The sequence below is a fragment of the Mchenga conophoros genome, linkage group LG18 (genome assembly GCF_057382185.1).
Source record: "Mchenga conophoros isolate Kocher_MC1m ecotype Shallow Benthic linkage group LG18, M_conophoros_male_GT1.1, whole genome shotgun sequence".
NCBI classification, from domain to species: Eukaryota; Metazoa; Chordata; class Actinopteri; order Cichliformes; family Cichlidae; genus Mchenga; species Mchenga conophoros.
In genome coordinates this window covers 17648099-17668098 of record NC_140543.1, presented here as the reverse complement: position 1 = coordinate 17668098, position 20000 = coordinate 17648099, and the positions used below count along the sequence as shown (strand labels likewise).

Genomic DNA, 20000 nt, shown 5'->3' with positions numbered 1-20000 from the left:
TAGCTGGAAAGAAAAACACAGGGTTACCAGTAAATCCTTTGCACATGGTGAGCGACAGAGTGCAGTGACTTTCACAAAGTCTCATTTTGATAATGGCACTTGTTCGATCATTTTTCACACTTTATTAAAATTGTTAATTTCTCTTTTAAATATTTTCAGGAGGATGTTGGCATCTTTCTGCATCTGCAGCCAACGTGTTTCTGCCCACGCTTTGTTGAAATATTTGGACTGAATAACAACAAATTATGTGGTAACAGCAAAAGGCTTTCCGGAGTTGCAGTGCCTTCAGTTTTTTGTTTCTTTTTATTCAGCCTCTGTGACACTGGGTTGTATTTTGTCACTAAAAGTATGTGCTTGAGTGAAACGTCTAAGGATACATTAGACCTCGAGTGAATTTTAGATCAAATCAGAGCTGCCTCGCACACCACGCACCAACCAATCCAACGGCTCCTCCTTTGTCTCGTGAATGTCTATAGATCTATTGTAAACAGTCCTTACATGAGCCACAGGTATTCTGCACAATGCACACTTGTCCTGGTGGGAGGTTTCACACACATTACCAACCATAATCCTCTTATTTCCTTTCTTCTTTAAAAAATTTGCCTTTCCTCTCGACCTCATCAGAGGAGGTAGTATTTCCACACTACAAGTCGTCAGGCAGCTGCTGCAAGCTCACACTTCATTTTTGCGGGGGCTCCGTGAACCTCAAGGTCCACAGAAACACAAATAACACATGCTGCAAAAAATATAAAATATCTTTTTCCATGTGCTGCACGTCTGTATTATATAGGATGAATCACAAAAAAAGATCTGGCTGTCGGAGAGAGAGCTTTGAAGGTTTTAGTCATACCCAAATGTGCTGCTTTTCCTCTCATGCGCCTCGTCAGGGTCCTCCCTTGTGCGTCTGGATCGTAGATGCTGGGAGAGGATCTGGTACAAAGAGAATTACAGATCAACTTCAGCTTGACAGTAGATGAATGCAGCCAAGCACAAAGAGCCTAAATAGCATTGCCTGCACCTCAACATAAGCATGAGGCACATTTCATTTAGAAAGAAATGTGCAGAGAAGAAATGATGCTGGTATATAAGAGCTAAACTTAAGAAATAAAAATACTTTCATAACTGGGGCACATCCTCATCAACCGCACTAGTTAGAAAACGGGTGAGAATATTAGACACAAATTACGCAATCCATTAGAGTGCATCTGCAGACGGTGGATCAGAAGCACATGGCTGTGGTTTTCGCAGGACAAAGCAGACAGACTAAGCTTTTCAGACTTAAGCGTCGCTGAGGGTGCTGCTGTGATTGTCCTTGCTGAGCATGATCTTTCCAGTATCTCATAAAAGAAACCACTTTTGCTCTTTTTCACGTATTGGATAACCCACAAACCTCCAGCCTGGCAAAAAAAAAAAAAGAGGAAAAAAGAGAGACAGAGAAAAACAAAACCCAGCTCATTAATGCTCAGGATAGAGGAGCTAGCAGGAATCAAGTGAACTGGTGGAGTACCAGCAAGCAAATAACAGCACAGTGTGCCATTCAGATAGAGGAACGGCACGATGTTGGATACATGCTTAAAATGCCTGCATGTGTTTTTCCCCCCCTTTCTTTTGTTTATTCTTTTCTCTTACCTAAACCCATCTACAGTTTTGTCTTTGAGACATGCACAATTTTGACAATTTCATGATTATTTATGCTGGAACTAATACGGACTGGGAAGCTCGGTTTCTCACATTCCATCCCAATGTTATTAAGCTATCTTAAATATTTCATAAACAACATAAAATGTACCAAATGACTGCATTTACACCAACTGTTTACATGCTCCTTTTTTTTTTATACTTTTCCAGGCAGATTTCCAGGCTTCATTTTACAGTAAATTATAAGTAAATACTGTAACAAGACTTAAATTGTTTCATGCCCATGTGTATGGATGTGATTAGACCATTAGTCGTGCGCAGCCGTTACACTCCCAGTTTCTCCAATCAGGTGCAGGCTGCATTAACACTGGGCAGATGTTTCTGTTAGTTCAAACCCCACATGTGTAAAAGGTCTTTGTGAATGAAAACGGGCAACAACAAGCCACGATGCATGTGGCAAGAATTAGGAGAACAATCATTAATGATTATAATCAATCATTAAATTCTCACACTTTTCCTGTTAGAGTTAGCAGAATTATGAGAGTGGGAAAATTAGATTTTAGCGGTGAAAATGATCACCTAGAGCACTTAAAGCAAGCAGGAGGTACACACATTAAAAAAAAAAAAAAAAGAAAAAGAAAAAGAAAGAAAAGTTACTTGTTGCAGTACATCTTCTGCACTTTGGCTGTTTTGATGCTGAGAGTGATCTGGGCAGCATATTTTACTTAATTAAAAAAATCTGAATGCACCACCTTTAGTCAGAGCATTTCCAAAATTGCTATGTTGTTACTTCCTCGTGCCTCCACTAAAACTGTCCCATTTTCTGCAAATGTTAAAGCCTCTCAACAAAATACCCCCAAAGACTCAAAAGTAGCATTTTTAAAAGTGCCAATGTAACTTACAAATTACGTGTGGGCCAGGATGTCACATTTCACTCCCTGTCTTTGAGGCGGAAAAACATGCTCTCTGTATTTATCTAAAAGGCATTCTTAAGAGGTTTTTAAGCCATTAACAATAGATTTTGTGGAGAACCTAACAAAATAAAAAAGAGAGCTCTAACATGCCTTGATATATTAATAAAAACTACAGCAAACACAAACCTCAGTTTCTAAAAATCTCACATTTCCATTCCTGATAACAACAGCTGGGTGCATTTCAGAGCACAAAGCCCATCAGCTGCAGCAAAGGGAGTCTGGTCTGCTGCAAGCTGGATGTACTTAATAAAATAGCCAGGGTGTGAGGGGAATCTAGGCCACAGAAGTGTTTCTATTTACCACTATTTACCCCCAGCGTGTTCTCAGAGGGGGAAAAACAGGTGCAGAACCATGTTTCACCTTATGAAAACAATTGTGGAAAATTAGCATTGTTCTCCTCTTCTCCTAGCACCAGAAAAGCTGCCATCAATAAAATCAATCCTCCCTCTGTCATGCTTAAACCACTCACGTAAACAGTTTTAATCAAATCTGCAAAACTTCAATGATTTTTTTTCCCCCTTCAAAGACTCCACGTGGCCTCTTTCACACCTATTTTCTGTTCTCTGATTTCTTTGCATGTCAGCTGCTTCTCTCTGTTCTTCCTCGTGTTTGTCTCTTTTATTCTCCGTCTGTTCTCTTTTATTCTCGCTCCGTCCTTTTGCTCGTCTGGGCTGCAAACCAGCAAAACTTCCACTTTAAGAAAAAGATCGGAGGGGAAAAAAGTGATCATATGGATTTGAATTGTCCACATTTTTTTTCTTCACCTCGGTGGATGATAGAAAAACCATAGAAGACACCTAGTGTGCTGAAGACATTACCAGGAAAATGAAGGGCCTATTTCACAGACGTGGATTAAACTAATCCTGGTCTAATACACTGAAAAAGAGAACTTTGGCTGTCTTTCTGTGAAACCAATCCCTAAATCTCATTGAATTTAAAATGTCTGATATTTCTACACTCTCTATTATTACTTTATTAATAGCATATGTTGTGTCACACAGGCTCCCATGTTGATTTATAAACATGTTTACGAGTCGTGTGTGATATACGAGAAGCGCCGAACAATAAAAGTGGCGCAGCTCTGGAGTTTACTGTGCGTTAGCCTTCAACTTTCCACAAAATTCAATCAAAGAGCGATCTCACTGTGTGCTTTTCCCCTCCTCTCTCACCCCTTTCATTTGCTTAATATATTAATCTATTCCCTTTAATCCATATCAGATGATATCAGGCAGTTGCTGTATCACTGCAGTGGCAGCATATACAGTTATGTGTCGCCACTGTGCGATATGAAGCCGAGGACAGAGAATGAATCACTAAAACACAGTAGTCCTGTCTGTTATGTTTCCTTTAACATGTGAGGCATTTTAGCTGACTCTTCTGCACACATGGGAGTTACGATGAAAGAGGCAAATAGCCATCAAGGGTGCTGTCTTTGCTTTCATCCTGTAACAGTTTCTAAGCAGACCACAAAGGCAAATGCTACATATGCATTAATCGCACCGTCTCAAATGTGTTTTGCTTCCTAAACAAAGCTGACTCTGTGCCTATGAGCCTAATGTGTGTGTAATATTAAGGTTTACAAGCTCTTTGTGATTGTATTACCTCTGTACAAGATATTGCAATCAATACCACAGCATAAACATGATCACTGAATACCACTCTGCTGGATATGAAAAAAATATTAGCATTGTTACCATCAGAGCCAAGCCTGTGATTCCAGGCTCATCTGTCCTTGACTCAAGTGTTGCCTTTATGCTACGTGTCTGGTATTTTTTGATGTGAGAACATTGCCCCCTGCTGATTCCATTTTGTACACTATCTAAAAACCCTTACAAGCAAGGAGCTGAGTGACAGAAGACATGTGGGATTGGGAGGGGGAGGGGGGGGGGGTCACACAAATGCTGCAAAGCGATCCATCTTATCTCTGACGCCTTTTTTTCACTCCTTTCTCTGCTCTCTTGTCACAAAGCTGGTGTCATCTTCTTCTGAGCTTCCTCTGCTGGAGCAGGCACGTCAAGTTCTCAGTATGATGCCGATATTTTTATGGACGTTACAAACCAAAAACGAGGTAAAGTCTCAGGACTGTAAATGTTTCAGTAATTTTCCAAATAAATATTTATAACACGGGAAAAACACTAATTGAGTCAGTGCATCTGGGCAACGCTTTATTCTCGCTGCAGCGTTAAGGGTGCTGAAAAACTTGGCTTCGAATCTGACTTAGTTCTACAGCATTAAATATTCATGACTAAATACACAGCATTCAAAGTTGAAAAGGGGAAAACATGCTGAAGTTTTTTATTATTATTATTTAGAGTTTAGAAATTCAAAACTGACCCAAACTGCTCCATAATAAAACTGATTTATTCATGGAAATATTTGACACCACCTTTTGGGTGCTGGCATTCATGTGTATGTTACTTTGACACAGACCGCCCACCTAAACATTGTTGCACACAAAGAAGACCCCCCGTGGCAACAGCACTCCCCCGGAGCAGTGGGGGGGTTTCCTCCACACAGCAGCAGGAACCAGAAGAACCAGAAGAACAAGTACTGACCAAATGTCATATCATATGATTGTTGGGTTTTCTCTGAATCTATTATTGTACCATCTACTGTACAATATAAAGCACATTGAGGCGACTGTTGTTGTGATTTGGCGCTATATAAATTAAATTGAATTGAATTGAATGCCCACATCCACAGATCTAATGTTATTAAATTTAAGTCATTTGTGATCTAAAATTAAGCTCTAAAGAGGTTTAATATTCTGGCTAACTAGTTTTGATGGTTGAATAAACATGTCATCATGTCATACATTAGACTGAGAAGGTGGATTAACTGCAATCTGCAGTCCCTTTAAGACCCGTGTACCTCCAGGACACTGACAAGGGCCTATAGACAAATCAAGTGTTACAATAACACACATAACTTGCTCAAGCTATAAAAGAATTGTGCACTGGACTCATTACCAAACATTATGCATAATGTGTTACCTATATTTTGCATTTTTACATATTTTTCTTCTTTTTACTCCCATATCTCTAAGTTGTATAACACACATACAGGCATTTGTAATATTCATACCCATCATTTGCACACAGTTACTATAATTACCCTGCATATGCAATCATACACAAACGAAAGAGAAAAACATCCTTGCAGTAAATATTTGCTTTTTATATATTTATCTACATCAACTGTTTGTACCTCACGAAAAAGGCCACACTACTTTTACATTTATGTAACATCACTTTAAGAACTAAGCACTGTCTCTATCAAGAAACCATCATGTCAGCAAAAAGACACAAGTTGAGTAAATAACAGTTTGAGATGCGTCCTATTAGAGAAAACAGGACATTATTGTCTGCAGGTTTTCCAGATTCTGTTCCATATAGGTTCATCTGGCAACTGTGTTCATATCAACTGTTTACCAGCTGGTTCCCTGACAACAGCTTGTATAACTGCATCAGCACAATCTGCTGCCTGTTGTCATATTTCTTGTGCTATTTTCGTGTCTGGGGCTAGCTGCTGTGAGTATGTGCGCATTCTGCAAAGCTCTAATTGGCTGACAGATACTTTGGCCAAACATTTGCATCGACCGATATCGGCTGTGCTGACTGATATCAGACAAATAAGTGGCCGATATTTTAGCTGTTGTGTCACATTAATTTTGTGCTGACTGAAAGGTTCGATGTCACAATAAAGTTTGTTTGTTTTACTTGCACAAAAGAGGAAATCTGAAAAAAATGGTATCGGTATCAGTCAGATTCTGATTTTAAACATTAGTAGTGGTGTATTAAGACTTTCACAATCAGTGCATTGAAAAGACGGTAGCCAATGACTGCAATACCATAAAAGGTTCAATTACTAAACATATCAGAGGTGAGAGCAGTGATTCATGCAAGAGGCAGAGTTGGTAAACAGAAACCAATCCAAACTCTTATAATTTTGGCACAAAAATGTGTTTATGTAGTAATAAAAGCTGAATTAAAAATGGTTCAAATGCCTTTCAGCAACATAAAAATAGTTTGGAAATGAGCAGTGCAAACTGGGCAAATAAAGGAAAAGCTCATGCATGTACTTTACTGTAAATTATATGCCTGGGCCCTGATAAGGCATCATACTGGAGCTGTCAGAAAAATCCGGTTCATAAGTTCAAGCATTTGTCACAGTTATAAATACCATGTAGATCCCATTTCATGTGTCAGCCAGAAAAGCATGAATTAAAATTTCATGTATACGCGTTGAGTCATCCAACATAATGGCTAAAAGATTCTAAATAAACGTTAAAATCGCCCGGTGGGAAAAAATTGGTATTCTAACAGCAGTCGTGCTTCCAAATGATGATAATCTGTATTCACACAGTCTGCCAAGTCAGATGAAAGCCTTCAATTAGCAGTCAGTTCTATTCAGTATTTTCTATCATGCCACCACTATTTACATTCCCTGTCAGCACCCAAGGCAGCTCCATGCCCGAACGTTGCAGGAATCACGCCTGGTGAGAATATGAGTAACCCTGCTGTGAACAAAGTGCGAAAACAAGTGTTTTGTAATAATCAGAGACGTGGGCTTCTAATGCATGATGCTCCCCACCTCATGGCTGTAGATGTGAGGAGCCATAAGTTGAAGTGTCATCCCTTCAGTCGCAACCTCCGATAAAAAACTGGAGATTGCAGTGGAGAGATGAAACACCTCTGATGCTTTGATTTGCAGCCTCACACTGACAGTGTTCTGCACAGGCCCGCAGCATGATGCTTGTCCTCTCACCAGGTGTTCTTAGTGGAGACGAGCCACTGATTGAATTTTGCTTCGCTACCTATACAACACTGCTGGGCTCACAGCAAATGCATTCAAAACAATACAGTAACTGCCTTCCATTTTAATGCACTTAAATAACAGGGCAGCCACATAGTCTGGCTAAGCTATGATAATATAAGCTTTGTAGTTCCGTGGATGGCATCGTGCTATTATTGTGCACTGACAAGCATTGCCTTGAGAAATTCTTTTCTCGGGGATAATAAAGCATCAGCAGTAGGCCTCATCTTTTGCACTCAATAATCAACTCATACTGGGGTGCTAAGGAGCATCTCAGTCCCTTTGTGTGTGAGAAAATTCATCCAGTGTAGGGGTTTTCTTTCAGTATCATTATTATTAGTATTGTACTGTGTTAGTATGGGGGCCAGACACATAAAAGAACATATTTGAAAGCCAAAAGCAGACCAGTGGGAGTCTGTTTTCAGTGCAAAAAAAAAGAAAAGAAAAAGCTAAAGGCCAGTCTGCAGAGGCCCAGCGTCTACTCACGTGTCTTGCTGGGTCAGCCCAATAGCACTCCAGGTCAGCTGGATTTCTGGAAGACCCCATGCTGGAAGTGACAAATTGAAACAAAAACTTATACTGTGTTTTATAGTTTGAGTTGAATTCATGAAAATATTATGCAAACAAGACTTCTCAGATGTGAGGATTTGCAGCTTTTCTTCGTTCTACGCCACAGTACGGCAAACTTATTTAATTTATGAATCACAGACTGTTGCAACTCGCAGAGGCCCTGAAATTAATATACATGTTTTCTGATTTTGATCCACAACACGATAAGGCAAATAAAGGCAATATCTGTAATATCGATACCAATGCTGGTATCGGTATTGGACTAATACTAGCATGATAGGACCAATACTTTGTTTCTATCCTCTAGGCTCAGTCTGTAGCCCACTGAATTGTGTTGAATAAATTATTGCTTTTAGAAATGAAAAAATAAACCTCAGACATCTTTTTTGTGTTGACTGCCATGTCTATTTTAATTATAGCCTATTGCACATTTAAACAGCAGAATTTGGGCCAAAGTTGTTTAGAGACAGACACATTTACATTCCAGGTCTCCAAAAAACACAGCTTCGAAATATATGAGGAGCTGAATGGTATGTTTTGTTGTGTTTACTCGTTGTTGTGGAAAGAATCACAGAGATTTAGTGGTCATTAAAATGTGTTCAGAATTTATTAATTGTAATAATGAAATAATACATATAATAATCATCTAACTTCTCATTAGATCTGACACAACACCTTCCGTAAGCTGCCTTAATAAGATGAAAGTATCAGTATTGGTATTTACTTGGTAGAGGATCGATACCAAAATGGGCAGTGTCGCACAGCACCAGTGCAGAAACAACTGGGAGCTGTCGGGACATGGTCATGTGGCCTACAGCGGGTGTCTTGTGGTCTTTGACACAGTGGCAGTAAATCCCTTTGTTTGCAGGCTGTGACTGGGAGTTTAGAGCCTGTGTCAAGGCTGATTTGGCTCAATTCTCATAAGAGAGAAGTCAGACTCACCACTCTTCGTGCAGTTCTCAAAACAGTTAATTTTTCATAACAGAGCTCACCTGTGCAAAAGACACTCCAACAATCAAACATTTTGCCATTTGGTAAAGCATGAAGAGTCCATCAATCGCTTCAACACCATTTAAAGACTGAGTATTTGAAATGTTGAGGTTTTTTCTCAAAACCTTACTTACTTTGGAAAGAGTTCTGGAAATGAAATGTGAAGGATTTAAAAAAAACAACTTTATAAAACTGATGAAGAAAAGCAAAATAGTGCTCAGAAACAGAAAACAGCCAAAGAATATACATAGTGAGAACATAGCATCAACTACTGTACAGTCCAGTAAAGTCAACAACATGCATTCAGCAACCACTTTATTAGGTACGCCTGTTCCACTGCTCATTACAGTAATCCAGCATAACTCAAAGCATTTAGAGATGTAGTCATGGTGAAGACAGCCTGCTGAGGCTTAAACCGAGCATCGGAATAAGGAATGTCGGACAGGTTGGTGTGAGTATTTCAGACATTGTTGATATACTGGGTTTTTCCTGCACAACCATCTCCAGGGTTTCTGAAATACAAAAATATCCAGTGAGGAGCAGTTGTCTGCGTGAAAGTACAATGTTGATGTCAGAGAAGAATGGCCAGACTGCTTCGAGCTGATAGGAAGGCAACAGTAACTCAACTCGTTGCCTGCAAACTATGCAGAGGAGCATTTCTATTTGTTGCAAGAAAACCTCTGACAGTGTGTTACTGCATTTATTCTTTCACACATATCTGAAAAAAGTTTAAAGTAATTTGATTGAAAAAATTAATGCAATGCTGGACAGTATTCGGGAAAGCGAGCAATCTAGACTTGTGACAAAAGTACAAACTGTTTTGATGAGCTGTCAGATTCAAGGTAAAAGTGTGTGAACACAGTAACGAATACTTTTAGAAGTGAAGTCTGTCTAGAAACAATAGCAGTGTGTGTAAAAACAATGAGAATGTCAAATGTAAGTGAGGAAATGCGTCACTGATTGGAGCACTGCAGTAAGAGTAGTGAGAATGACTTTTGTGCTGTGAGAATTGAACCAAAGCGACCGAGGGAAACTGTAATTAATGTATTTCTTCTTTAGTCTTCTCATTTGTTTGACACAGCAGGTAACCTGTGAGGAAAAAGGTAGCATGGAATTTTTTTTATTAACAAATCACAACTTGGCAACATTTTCCATCAAAATATGATGACATTGATAAAATATCACCAACACAGAGCAGACTTGAGGGTTTTTTTCTTCTTCTTTGCCTTAACTTTGATTGTTGCTTATTTGTTCATAAATATTTAATTCTTTGGAGAATTGTAAGATTTGAAGCCAAGTTTTCAGGGAATTTAATCCTGCAGTGAGAATAATGTTGCCCAGATGCTCTGACTCAATTAAAGATTTTTCCTTTAAATATTTATTTAGAATATTAGTGAATTATTATTGTTACCCTTCAGCCATTCCTTAGTATTTTCTGTGGTTTGGCTGACAGGGTATGTTGTCCTGCTTGGGGAGTCCATTCCCTTCAGGGTGTGTGATTGATCTTCACTAGTGTTTAAGTGGGTGTCAATATACCATCCATATGAAAGCCAGAACCTAATGTTTCCCAGCAAAGCAGTGCACAGTGAGTGAAAAATAATCAGTGTTATTCATTTTACCTGGTAGTAGTTTTAATTTTTAATTTTTGCCCAGAATCATTAATGTTACCATTTAAAAAAAAAAAAGAATAAATACATGAATAAGTAAATACTGCTGAGGGAATAAAAGTACAAAGAATTTTTTTAAAAAAAAAAGCATAAACTCTTTTACTTGTGGATGAAAATGATCACTACTTTAAGTCCCTATTTTTAAAGTGTATAAATAGGATCTTATAAAAGAATATCATAACTGAACGAGTACAATCTCTAATGTAGGTGTAAGTGGATGCAAGTGTTTGCTAAGTTATTTTTTAACCACAACAACTCCTCCTGTTGTTAAACAGCATATCTTTAATTTGCAATAAGAATTTTTTCCATGTTAATTATAAAATGTCATCATGATTTGTATTTTAGCAACATTATTAAAGCCTATATTTTAAAACAGTGCCTCATCTAAAAACATGGAAAAATGAAAGAACCAAGAAGTTAACATATAAACCCCTATTGTTATGCTATTATAAACTTTGTCCCAATTTTATCACAAATACACAAAATAAGAGAGAGAATTATATTGTATTATATTTATCTGATATTTAAATTATGTGTGCCATGTGCACAACACTGTTCTTAATTATTGTACTGTAATTTACATCCTGAACTTAAGTGAACTTTATTTATTTCAGTCATTATAGTCCACTTGAAACCAAAAAACAAAAAAGTAATAAAAGACAACACAAAAATACAATCATCAGTGATTACACCGTGAAATTTTCCAGTGTTTTGAGAAGTAGGAAAACATCACTTATCAGTTAAAGAAGGCACAGTTAAAACTATTATGACCAGATTTTCTGAATCAATTGGCTGACACATTTGCATGTAACCTCCCTCAGCAAAGCATGAAAGGTAGGAACATTACAAGACAACAGGTGCTTTTAAAGTATATAATAGACTGTAATCAAATGATTAAATATTCATAGACTGTCGTCTGTTTTCTTTAAAGCTCCATCAAATTTTTTGTTTCATATATATTTATATATGACTCAGCGTTATTGCACCTACTCTGTGTTCCACTGTTATCGGTCTTCTTTGATTTGCAAAACCCTGGCTCACAGTGACAGATTATAAGCCATTTACAACAGTTTAAATATTATCTGTCACTTTTTGACACGACCGTGCGACTGCTGTCTGTCTGTCGGGGACGGCTGGTGTTTTGCTCCCATGGCTCGCTCCCTGTCAAAACGGAGCGCAGGAAGTGGCACCGTTTTGGACCAATGAGCTGTGAGATTACTGGGACGCCCTACCCAAACAACACAGGCAGCAGAACAAATTGTTGTTGGAAATATGTTTACGATATGACCGACAGGTTGTATTGATTTATTTAAACACTTGAATGCTGTGTTTCGGAAATGACACAGGTCAGAGCAGCAAATTTTAAAATTCAATGAGACGTTGTAAGAGCACAGCGGCGACCAGCATTAGCAAACGTTAGCAAGCTGTCAGATGCTAGCCGAGGAAGCTAACCGGTAGCGCGTTTAACAAGTTATTTTAGAGAAGCTCCTTTATTTGTCGGAGGGTAACGTCACACCGAACACTTTGTTCGTGCATTATTTGTATGGTAAAGAATCCAAAAAACCGATGTGTTTTTATCTATTTGCACCATTGCCTGGTTGAAATTTAAGCTAGCAAAAGGACGTTAAGTTAGCTTAGCTCCGCTCCGTAAACTTAACATCTACCAAACTGGACAAAACATTGGATTTAGTGGGGTTTAAATCGGGCTCGGCGGGTTCGCTGACCCCTCAAAAGAAGATGAAGAAGAGGAAGGAGCTAAATGCTTTGATTGGTCTCGGGGACAGCAAGAGGAAGAAGACCAAAAAGGGCTCCGGTCACCGGCTTCTCCGAACCGAGCCTCCGGACTCGGAATCGGACTCGAGTTCCGACGATGACGACTTCAACGGCATGAACGGCGGAGTCAACTTTGGGAAGTAAGTAAGCAGTTTAACGAGATTTTGTTACGTGTGTATAGCATGTTTTTTCCTACGCAATTGACCTCATTAATAAGATGCCTTAAATTCACTTTGAGTTTCTAAAGAAAATCTGAAAGTGAGTTCTACCTCTGAATTCACTTTTAATAACGTGTGCTTGTGTTTTAATGTGTCATGCTTTGGGACTGGCTTGTCACTATTTTATAAACTTCAGGGATACATGGGAAAATGTAAAAATAATAAATATGTTTTTCAGCATCATTTCAACAGTCAGCTCCCATCGAGCACACTGCCTTTATAGTGCAGAGATTAAAAGAAAACCTCTTTATTGTCAGATCAATTCACTCTCCTGCTTCTGTGCTCGGAGCATCAGGAAAATCATTGACTGTATAGAATCTACCCATCCAGATTTCTGAAGCATGATTGCTTACAAATAATCCTCATAATTCCCATAACATAGCACACAGCTTTCTGAAAATATCTCCTTCATTAAAAATGGAAGAATGTGTACGGCTGTAAAGCTGTCTCACGTTACTGTGTTTCTTCTCTTTACAGAAGAAGCTACACACAGTGCTGCAATGTGTGCTATCCCTTGTTTCTGTTCATCATATTAGCTGCCTGTGTCATGGCCTGTGCTGGGCTCATATGGATGCAGATTGCTCTGAAAGAAGATTTGGACTCCCTGAAAGAAAAGCTGCACAGCAGTAAGACTCCTAAACAAACCTTGTTATCTTTTTGTTATCACTGAAAAGAAAAGAAAAAAAAGGTCTTGTACTTTGTACACAAGCATTTTATATGCTAGTTAAACAGTCACATATTCCTTTATTTTAACACTTATGTTGTTTTTTGTTACAGTGGAATCCAGCCAGAAGGTTTCGTCAAGTGAAATACCAAAATTAAGCGAGGACCTGAAAAACAAGGAGAGACAGCTTGATGATATTGAGAACGGTGGCAGAGGCCTGAACAAACTCTGGTCCAATCTGACAGAAATGAACCGAAAGGTCAGTCATAATGTCTGTCTGGAGGTTTTGAAACCACCTCGACATTTACTCAGTCATACATACAAAACTGAGCTGTTAATGATAAGCTACTGAGTGGTAGTTAAACTTAGAGTGAGAATTAACTCAGGATGATGCACTTTTCATACCATGTAGCTGAAAATTGCTTTAGAAAAGTTTTCGAAATTGCAGATATAATGCATGAAATAGAAGTGGTGCCAACAGTAGTAGTTAAAGTATATTTTTTTAATTTGTGGTGTTAACTTGTAAAAAAGAAAATGCATAATTTATGTTCCTACAAATTGGATTGGATTTTTTTTAATTTTCTGAAATGATAGGTAGGAACAAAGAAGAAGATTTTTACATTTATTTAGTCTCTTTAGTCTTAAGTTTAGGTTTGCTGAGATAAAATGATTGAATATATAAAGATGCCAGTTTGTTGAAGTCACCAGACTAAGACGTCAGCTTTTTAGTAATTTATTAACAAACATGTTACATTTTTACTGAAACATTTAAATTCAAAGCAAGATGGACAAAATAACATACCTAGTATAATAATGTAATAGTAATACAGTCCAAAAGCACCACATACATTTGTTTTAAATATGTAAAACAAACAGAATATTGTAACATTAGTGATGGTAAATTTGAGGGATGTTCTATTAGATTGCATTTTTTGTTAGGTGTTCCTAATAAAGTGGATGGTTTGTGTCTTTTATTTGTACAGATCAGTTTGCTGGACTCTGCTGTAAACCATTTAAAGGCCAACTTGAAATCCGCTGCTGATTTAATTAGCCTTCCAACAACAGTAGAAGAGCTTCAAAAGGTGAGAAGAAAAGGGTAATAAAAACAGAAAAAAGATGCCTTGTACTTTTTTCCCCCTTTTAAAAATTTTGTTAGAAGTGACTTTACAAATATTTTTCTTTTCCAGAGTGTTGCTACAATTGGGAGCACGCTTACAAGTGTACAACACGATGTGAAGACTATGCAGGCTGCTCTTGAAACTCAGAAGAAAGATGACGACTTGAAGGAGACAGTGGTAAATTTATCAGTGACATTTGTAATAGTTTGGATTGAACAACTGACAGTTGGTACAACTACATGTTGTGACTAAAGAGCATATCAGATCTTGAAAGCGCTTCCTCCACACATTCACACTTTCAGATTGCTTTTGTACTTCTTGCTTGTGTATGTTTGCAGTTGACTAATTGTACTTTTTCCTTATTTGGCCATTGTTTGCATGCAGTTACATTAATGTATGTTGATAATAAACCTGGGAAAGATTTCAGGTAATAATTACATTAAATGCGCAAACAATTTCTGAAAGCAAAAATCTGAGACTGCTTTAAACACTCAGTTTTTCTTCTTTTGTCTTAGTGTCATGTCAGGGAGCACAGATATCTTTAATATTTCTGAAGGAAAAATGTCTTTTAAACTGAAGCGAAAATGGCTAAAGCTACTTGATTCAGAAAGTGTATATAGGTATAAGCAATTAGGTTTTACGTTTTGTTTTAATTGTTAATTATGCAGATTTAAGCAAACGAGAGAACAGAAAAAATTCCCTTTAATAATTTGCTCTGTGTAGTTACACATGCAAAAAACATTTTTAGTCACTTAAATGTAACTATTTTTATTCTTAATTTTTTACTTTCCTTCTAGAATGTACACAACCCTCTTGTTTGTGTTATTGAGTGCATGTGTTATCTGAGTGCATGTGTTATCCACATGCACTCAGTGACCACTCTATTAGTTACACCTGTTCAACTGCATGTTTAGGAACATCAGCCAAACACGTGGCAGCTGCTTCATGCATTTGGGCATGTCGTTATGGTCAAGATGAGCGAAAGTTCAAAATGAGTATCAGAATGGGGGATAAAAGTGATTTAAGTGAATGTGGTATGGTTGTTGGTGCCAGATGGGCTAGTCTCAGTATTTCGCATATTGTCGTTCTACTGGGAGTTTTCCTCATAACCATCTCTGGGGTTTACAGGGAATGGTGTGAAAAAGAGAAAATATCCAGTGAGCAGCAGTTCTCTGGGTGAAAATGCCAGAGGTCAGAAAAGAATGACCAGACTGCTTTGAGCTGATAGGAAGGCAACAGTATCTCAAATAACCACTCGTTATGTACTAAGAACTGAGGTTGTTCTGAAGGGAAAAGGGGATCCTAGCTGGCACTATCAAGATATGCCTAATAAAGTAGCCAGTGGTTATATATCTCAGTGTGTCTCAGTAGTTACGACTGTTTCTCAATGTTGATAAATTGTATGAGAGGCAGAAGGGTCCATGAGTATAGCCTTCCCAGCAGTTTTTCACAAATATTGAAAGGTTAATGCAGTGTTGGCAGCTGACAACCATCACAGAATAATCAGTAGCTGTATTCCTTCAGAAATAGGATAGGGCTTCAAGCTTTAGTATTTCACATGAGCAAAGCTGAAAAATTATTTTATGAGTCAATGTCAAAGTTGGATTTCACTTATGTTGTTTGACAGCTTGTCTGTTTTTATTTACATCTCTGCTCCCTTCAAATGCTGCTGAAGGCTGCAGATCTTATTTATTATTTATGTATGGACGTATAGAGACAGGTGTGCGCATAAAACAAGTACTGCGCGCACTGGAATGAATGCGTTAAATAACTTGGTGTCCTGCTGTCTAATGTACTTTCAGTCTCACTCAGAATTGAGACATATCTACTCAGACATGACCAAGGCGTTTCAGTCGATGAAATGTTCGTTGATCTGCTTAACTGTTACACAGATCCAAACCAGAAGCTGAGGTGAACTTCGCCACAGCGAGATTAACTTGTTAAACCACAAATGCATGCATGCTTTTGCAGTTCTTGTCAAGCTTACATTGACGGAGTTGCTGGGTTAAGAAGGTCCTGTCATTTCTTGGATTCATGCCTTGTGTTTCCATCCATAATACATGAAACAAGTGCCAATCTATTTTGGGAGCTTAGATGCTTTAGTTTGCAGAGTGAAACTAGGTCAAATATCCGAGACGACTGCAGAATGTTTTCTCCACATTATTTTTCATTAGCACAACAGGAAGATAAAAGACACACAGAAAGTAATTGTACACTTCCATCTACCTGATACCATGACTGCAGCAGTCATATGAGGTACACTGTCAACCTGAACCTGTTAACACCTTGGTATAAAATCTATTTTCCCTTAACTATGAGATGGTTGACATGTTCTTTTTAATCATTATAGGACATAACAGACCTGAGAAAAGCCATGAGTGAGGTTAACAAGACAGAGGAGCAGCACCACACATGGACTGATGAGCAGATCCACATCCTCCTCTCTACAGTGGCAGATCTTCATCAGAGAGTGGCCTCATTAGAGAACGGCTCAAAACAAAGCGTCAGTAATATGATGAGCCTTTTTTCCCTTCCCTTTGATGATTTTGTGGCGTTGTGTTGATACCAGGATTTACAGGAACACTGTAAGCACTTTTTATTTTATCTTCTGCTGTACAGTTGAACAACAATGACCCAGCACCTGAAGCAGCAGTCAGCAGTGAAAGTCCAGCAACTGAGGCGGTGAACGAAGCTACAACAACCAAAGCAACACCGGGGGATGTGCAGGGTAAAGTGTAGACAAAAGGGAGCTCATCACAGAGGTCATATTTGCCCCGTGTTGCATTTTAATGCTTATTTCTTCTTTATTTATGTATTTTCTGACAGAGATCACCACCCCGCTGACAGAGCCACAGACGAGCAGGCATCCTCCCTTTTTAACTGCAAACCGCTCGAGGAGACATATTTGGACAAAATGTCCAAAGACTGTGTCACTGCCTGGCATCGGTTCTCTGACAGGTGCACTCTAACACTATAAAATACATATCTCAGCATTCATAAGAAAAAAAATCAAAATATTGGGAATTACACACGCTGGCTTTATTGTGAAGTTAAATGAGACGATTGATTCTTCGCTGTAATGAAAGGAGTCTCTGCTTGTTGCCTGGCAACCTTACCAAGATGATAAGACTACCTTTCAGCCAACAAATAGCCCAGCGCATAATCCCCTAATCTTATTTTGATACTTTTTTTGCATTGATTCAGCAAAAGGGATACATTGCGTTAATGAGCTTTCGAGGCGCTGCAAGAACAAAACCATCGCAGTCCTTTCATATCCTTGTAGTACAGTGAGGCTAAATCCACACTTATATGAAAATGATCTGTTGTCAGAAGAATGTTTTAGCATCTCCACACATACTAGCAAACCTAATATCAGGCATTTCTAAAAGACTCAGTTGTAGGGTTCCTAATGCTAGAGTGGTGCGGAAATGCATTTTTCTTAGAAAACTGTAAATGTGTGGACATGCTCTAAACCTATGAAATTAGATTTCTGTCAAATGTCCTGGCATGAAATGAAACATAATTAAGAGCAAATAATTGAATTTCATGAGTGCAGGTATTGATTGCAGGACGGAAGAAGGACACTACTGTGAACGGTCACTTTCTAAGCAGTGATGCCACAACCTCTGGATTAAACAGGTTCAGTTTTGTGTGGTAAACTGAGCCACACCATGGCAGTTATATACCATATTTGTTTACAATTAGGAAATTGCAGTTTGCATTTCCACCCAGTCACTATATGTGCAGTACATGTATCTGCTGAAGACTGGGCAACTTTTTGTTGGTGGTTGTATATGCCTTGTATTTCGGCTCTAACTCTAAAATCATAAATGCTGAATCCTGATGTTCTTTATGATTTTTTTTTTCTTTAAATCTTAATAAGCTATGTGATGTTTTAAAACAAACTAACAGGACAGAAGTGAGGAGGCTCCAGAACTTGTTGCTTTGCTTTTAGCAGAAAATTAAATATTTCCAAAGTGTACAAATTTTGTTTGTAATTAAAATATTTTTTGTTACAGACTTGGAACGCATGTTCCAGCAGACAGATGCTGAACAAAATTCATTGAGTCTGACCTACGAGGACCTGAGGGAAATATTTGGAACATCAACACCCAGCCATCGTATCGTCAAGTGCTTTGACACTGACGGGGATCAGAAGTATTCGCTGAAGGAGCTGAGAGCTGCTTTAGGTTTGTGAGCACATCATCATCACCGAGAGCAGTGAACAGTATTGAATACCCAGCTGGGTCTGTGGGGTTTGGGTTTTCCGCCTCTTTTCTGTAATTGCTGCACTTTCCTGAACTGAATATTTATCTTACTGATTGTGGAAAAAGTGACACTGACATTCCCCGTACTCGCTCCCCATCCTCGAGTCCATTTCGACTTAGTGTCAGCCCCAAAGCATCTTAAATTTTAACAGCAATCCAAATGAGTATCTGTATATAGAACATCCAGCTCCTATGTTAACAAACGGCTCGGTTTATATTATTAATCCATGGAAAATAAGTGTGAATTATTTTGACTCTCTTGCTTTACCCTGAATCTTAAGACTTGCAGTGTTCATGTACTTGTCTTTATTTGTTGGTTGGTTTGTTCGTTCCTTGGACCAACTGTCTCATCTTGATGTAAAGTTTTTGTGTATTTAGCTTTTACTGAGGCTGTAACTGTCAGTGTATAGCAGACTTTCCTCCTGCCGGCACCTGGTACAACTCACGTAAACTTTATTTATAGAACATGAGATAGAATTTTATGAATGTTTACAAATGACTACTATAAACAGCTTTGTCAGGCTTTTGTTTTGGTTTTAGACAATTTCCTTACTTCTCCAAAAACATACTTTTGTATGCTATTTTCTACGCTGGATACAAGTTTGATTGTTCCTCCTCATTTACCTTATTCAGATGGTTTGGATCATGTATATTATCCATCTGTACATGTATATCTAGTGACTGTGGTTCTGTTTTATGCATTTTCCTGATGTTTTGCAGATTTGAAGGGCTACGAACACTTAAAGTCACGTAAAAGATTTTTAAAGCCGTAACTCATGAGGCATATGTAGCAATAACAAAATGATTTAGACGTTACCTGTGTAGAATTGCAGTGGAAAGGCAGAAGACATAGCTCACAATATGTAACAGGTAGTATAAGAAGCACTGATCGTCACTCTGGACTTGACTCATTTTATGCCATTTAAATGGCCTCATAATGTTGTACTTACATCATAAATTTGTCATATTCAGACTTTGTTGTATGCTGTAAAAATGTATTCTAATCTAGTTACCTTGTAAATGGGGTTGGGATGATAAAAAAAAAATTGCTTTAGAGACATAATCCAACATGTTGCATTTTTTAATTCTGTTGTGCTTTGCATGTTCCTTTTTATGTAACATGAACGCATTATTTATAACTTAACGTAGGCGACTAATTGTTTTTGCGGGACATGGGTTAGCTGGCTTTGGTCGCCATTGCATAGATTTTGGGTCCATGCTGCTACTGTATGTAAATGAGAGATTTTATGAATGTCTTTGTTTGAGCACCAATGAATAAACATACAGTTAAAGGTTTGATTGTTG

At 38.2% G+C, this 20000-nt stretch overlaps 1 protein-coding gene across 2 annotated transcripts; it reads left to right on the top strand.

Moving 5' to 3' along the window:
* The first annotated feature begins 11843 nt into the window (after nucleotides 1-11843).
* efcab14 (EF-hand calcium binding domain 14) lies at nucleotides 11844-19991 on the top strand. Of its 2 annotated transcripts, none has more exons than XM_085254951.1 (9): nucleotides 11844-12567; nucleotides 13126-13271; nucleotides 13423-13568; nucleotides 14293-14391; nucleotides 14497-14604; nucleotides 16778-16930; nucleotides 17047-17155; nucleotides 17254-17385; nucleotides 18447-19991. In XM_085254951.1, exons 1-9 carry the CDS (start codon nucleotides 12392-12394, stop codon nucleotides 18623-18625), a joined length of 1248 nt encoding a protein of 415 aa, XP_085111077.1. In that variant the 5' UTR covers nucleotides 11844-12391; the 3' UTR covers nucleotides 18626-19991. The 2 variants fall into 2 exon arrangements, with proteins under 2 accessions (XP_085111077.1, XP_085111076.1); XM_085254950.1 differs by having other exon boundaries at nucleotides 11845-12567; nucleotides 13123-13271.
* Nucleotides 19992-20000: the final 9 nt, after the last annotated feature.

What these genes read in the sequence shown, in the direction of transcription:
- efcab14 (XM_085254950.1), top strand. Translation starts at nt 12,392, where the DNA reads ATGAAGAAGAGGAAGGAGCTAAATGCTTTGATTGGTCTCGGGGACAGC. An exon ending in AACACCGGGGGATGTGCAGG is followed by an intron (nt 17,156 to 17,253) that starts GTAAAGTGTAGA and finishes ATTTTCTGACAG; the next exon opens with AGATCACCACCCCGCTGACA. An exon ending in TGGCATCGGTTCTCTGACAG is followed by an intron (nt 17,386 to 18,446) that starts GTGCACTCTAAC and finishes TTTTTGTTACAG; the next exon opens with ACTTGGAACGCATGTTCCAG.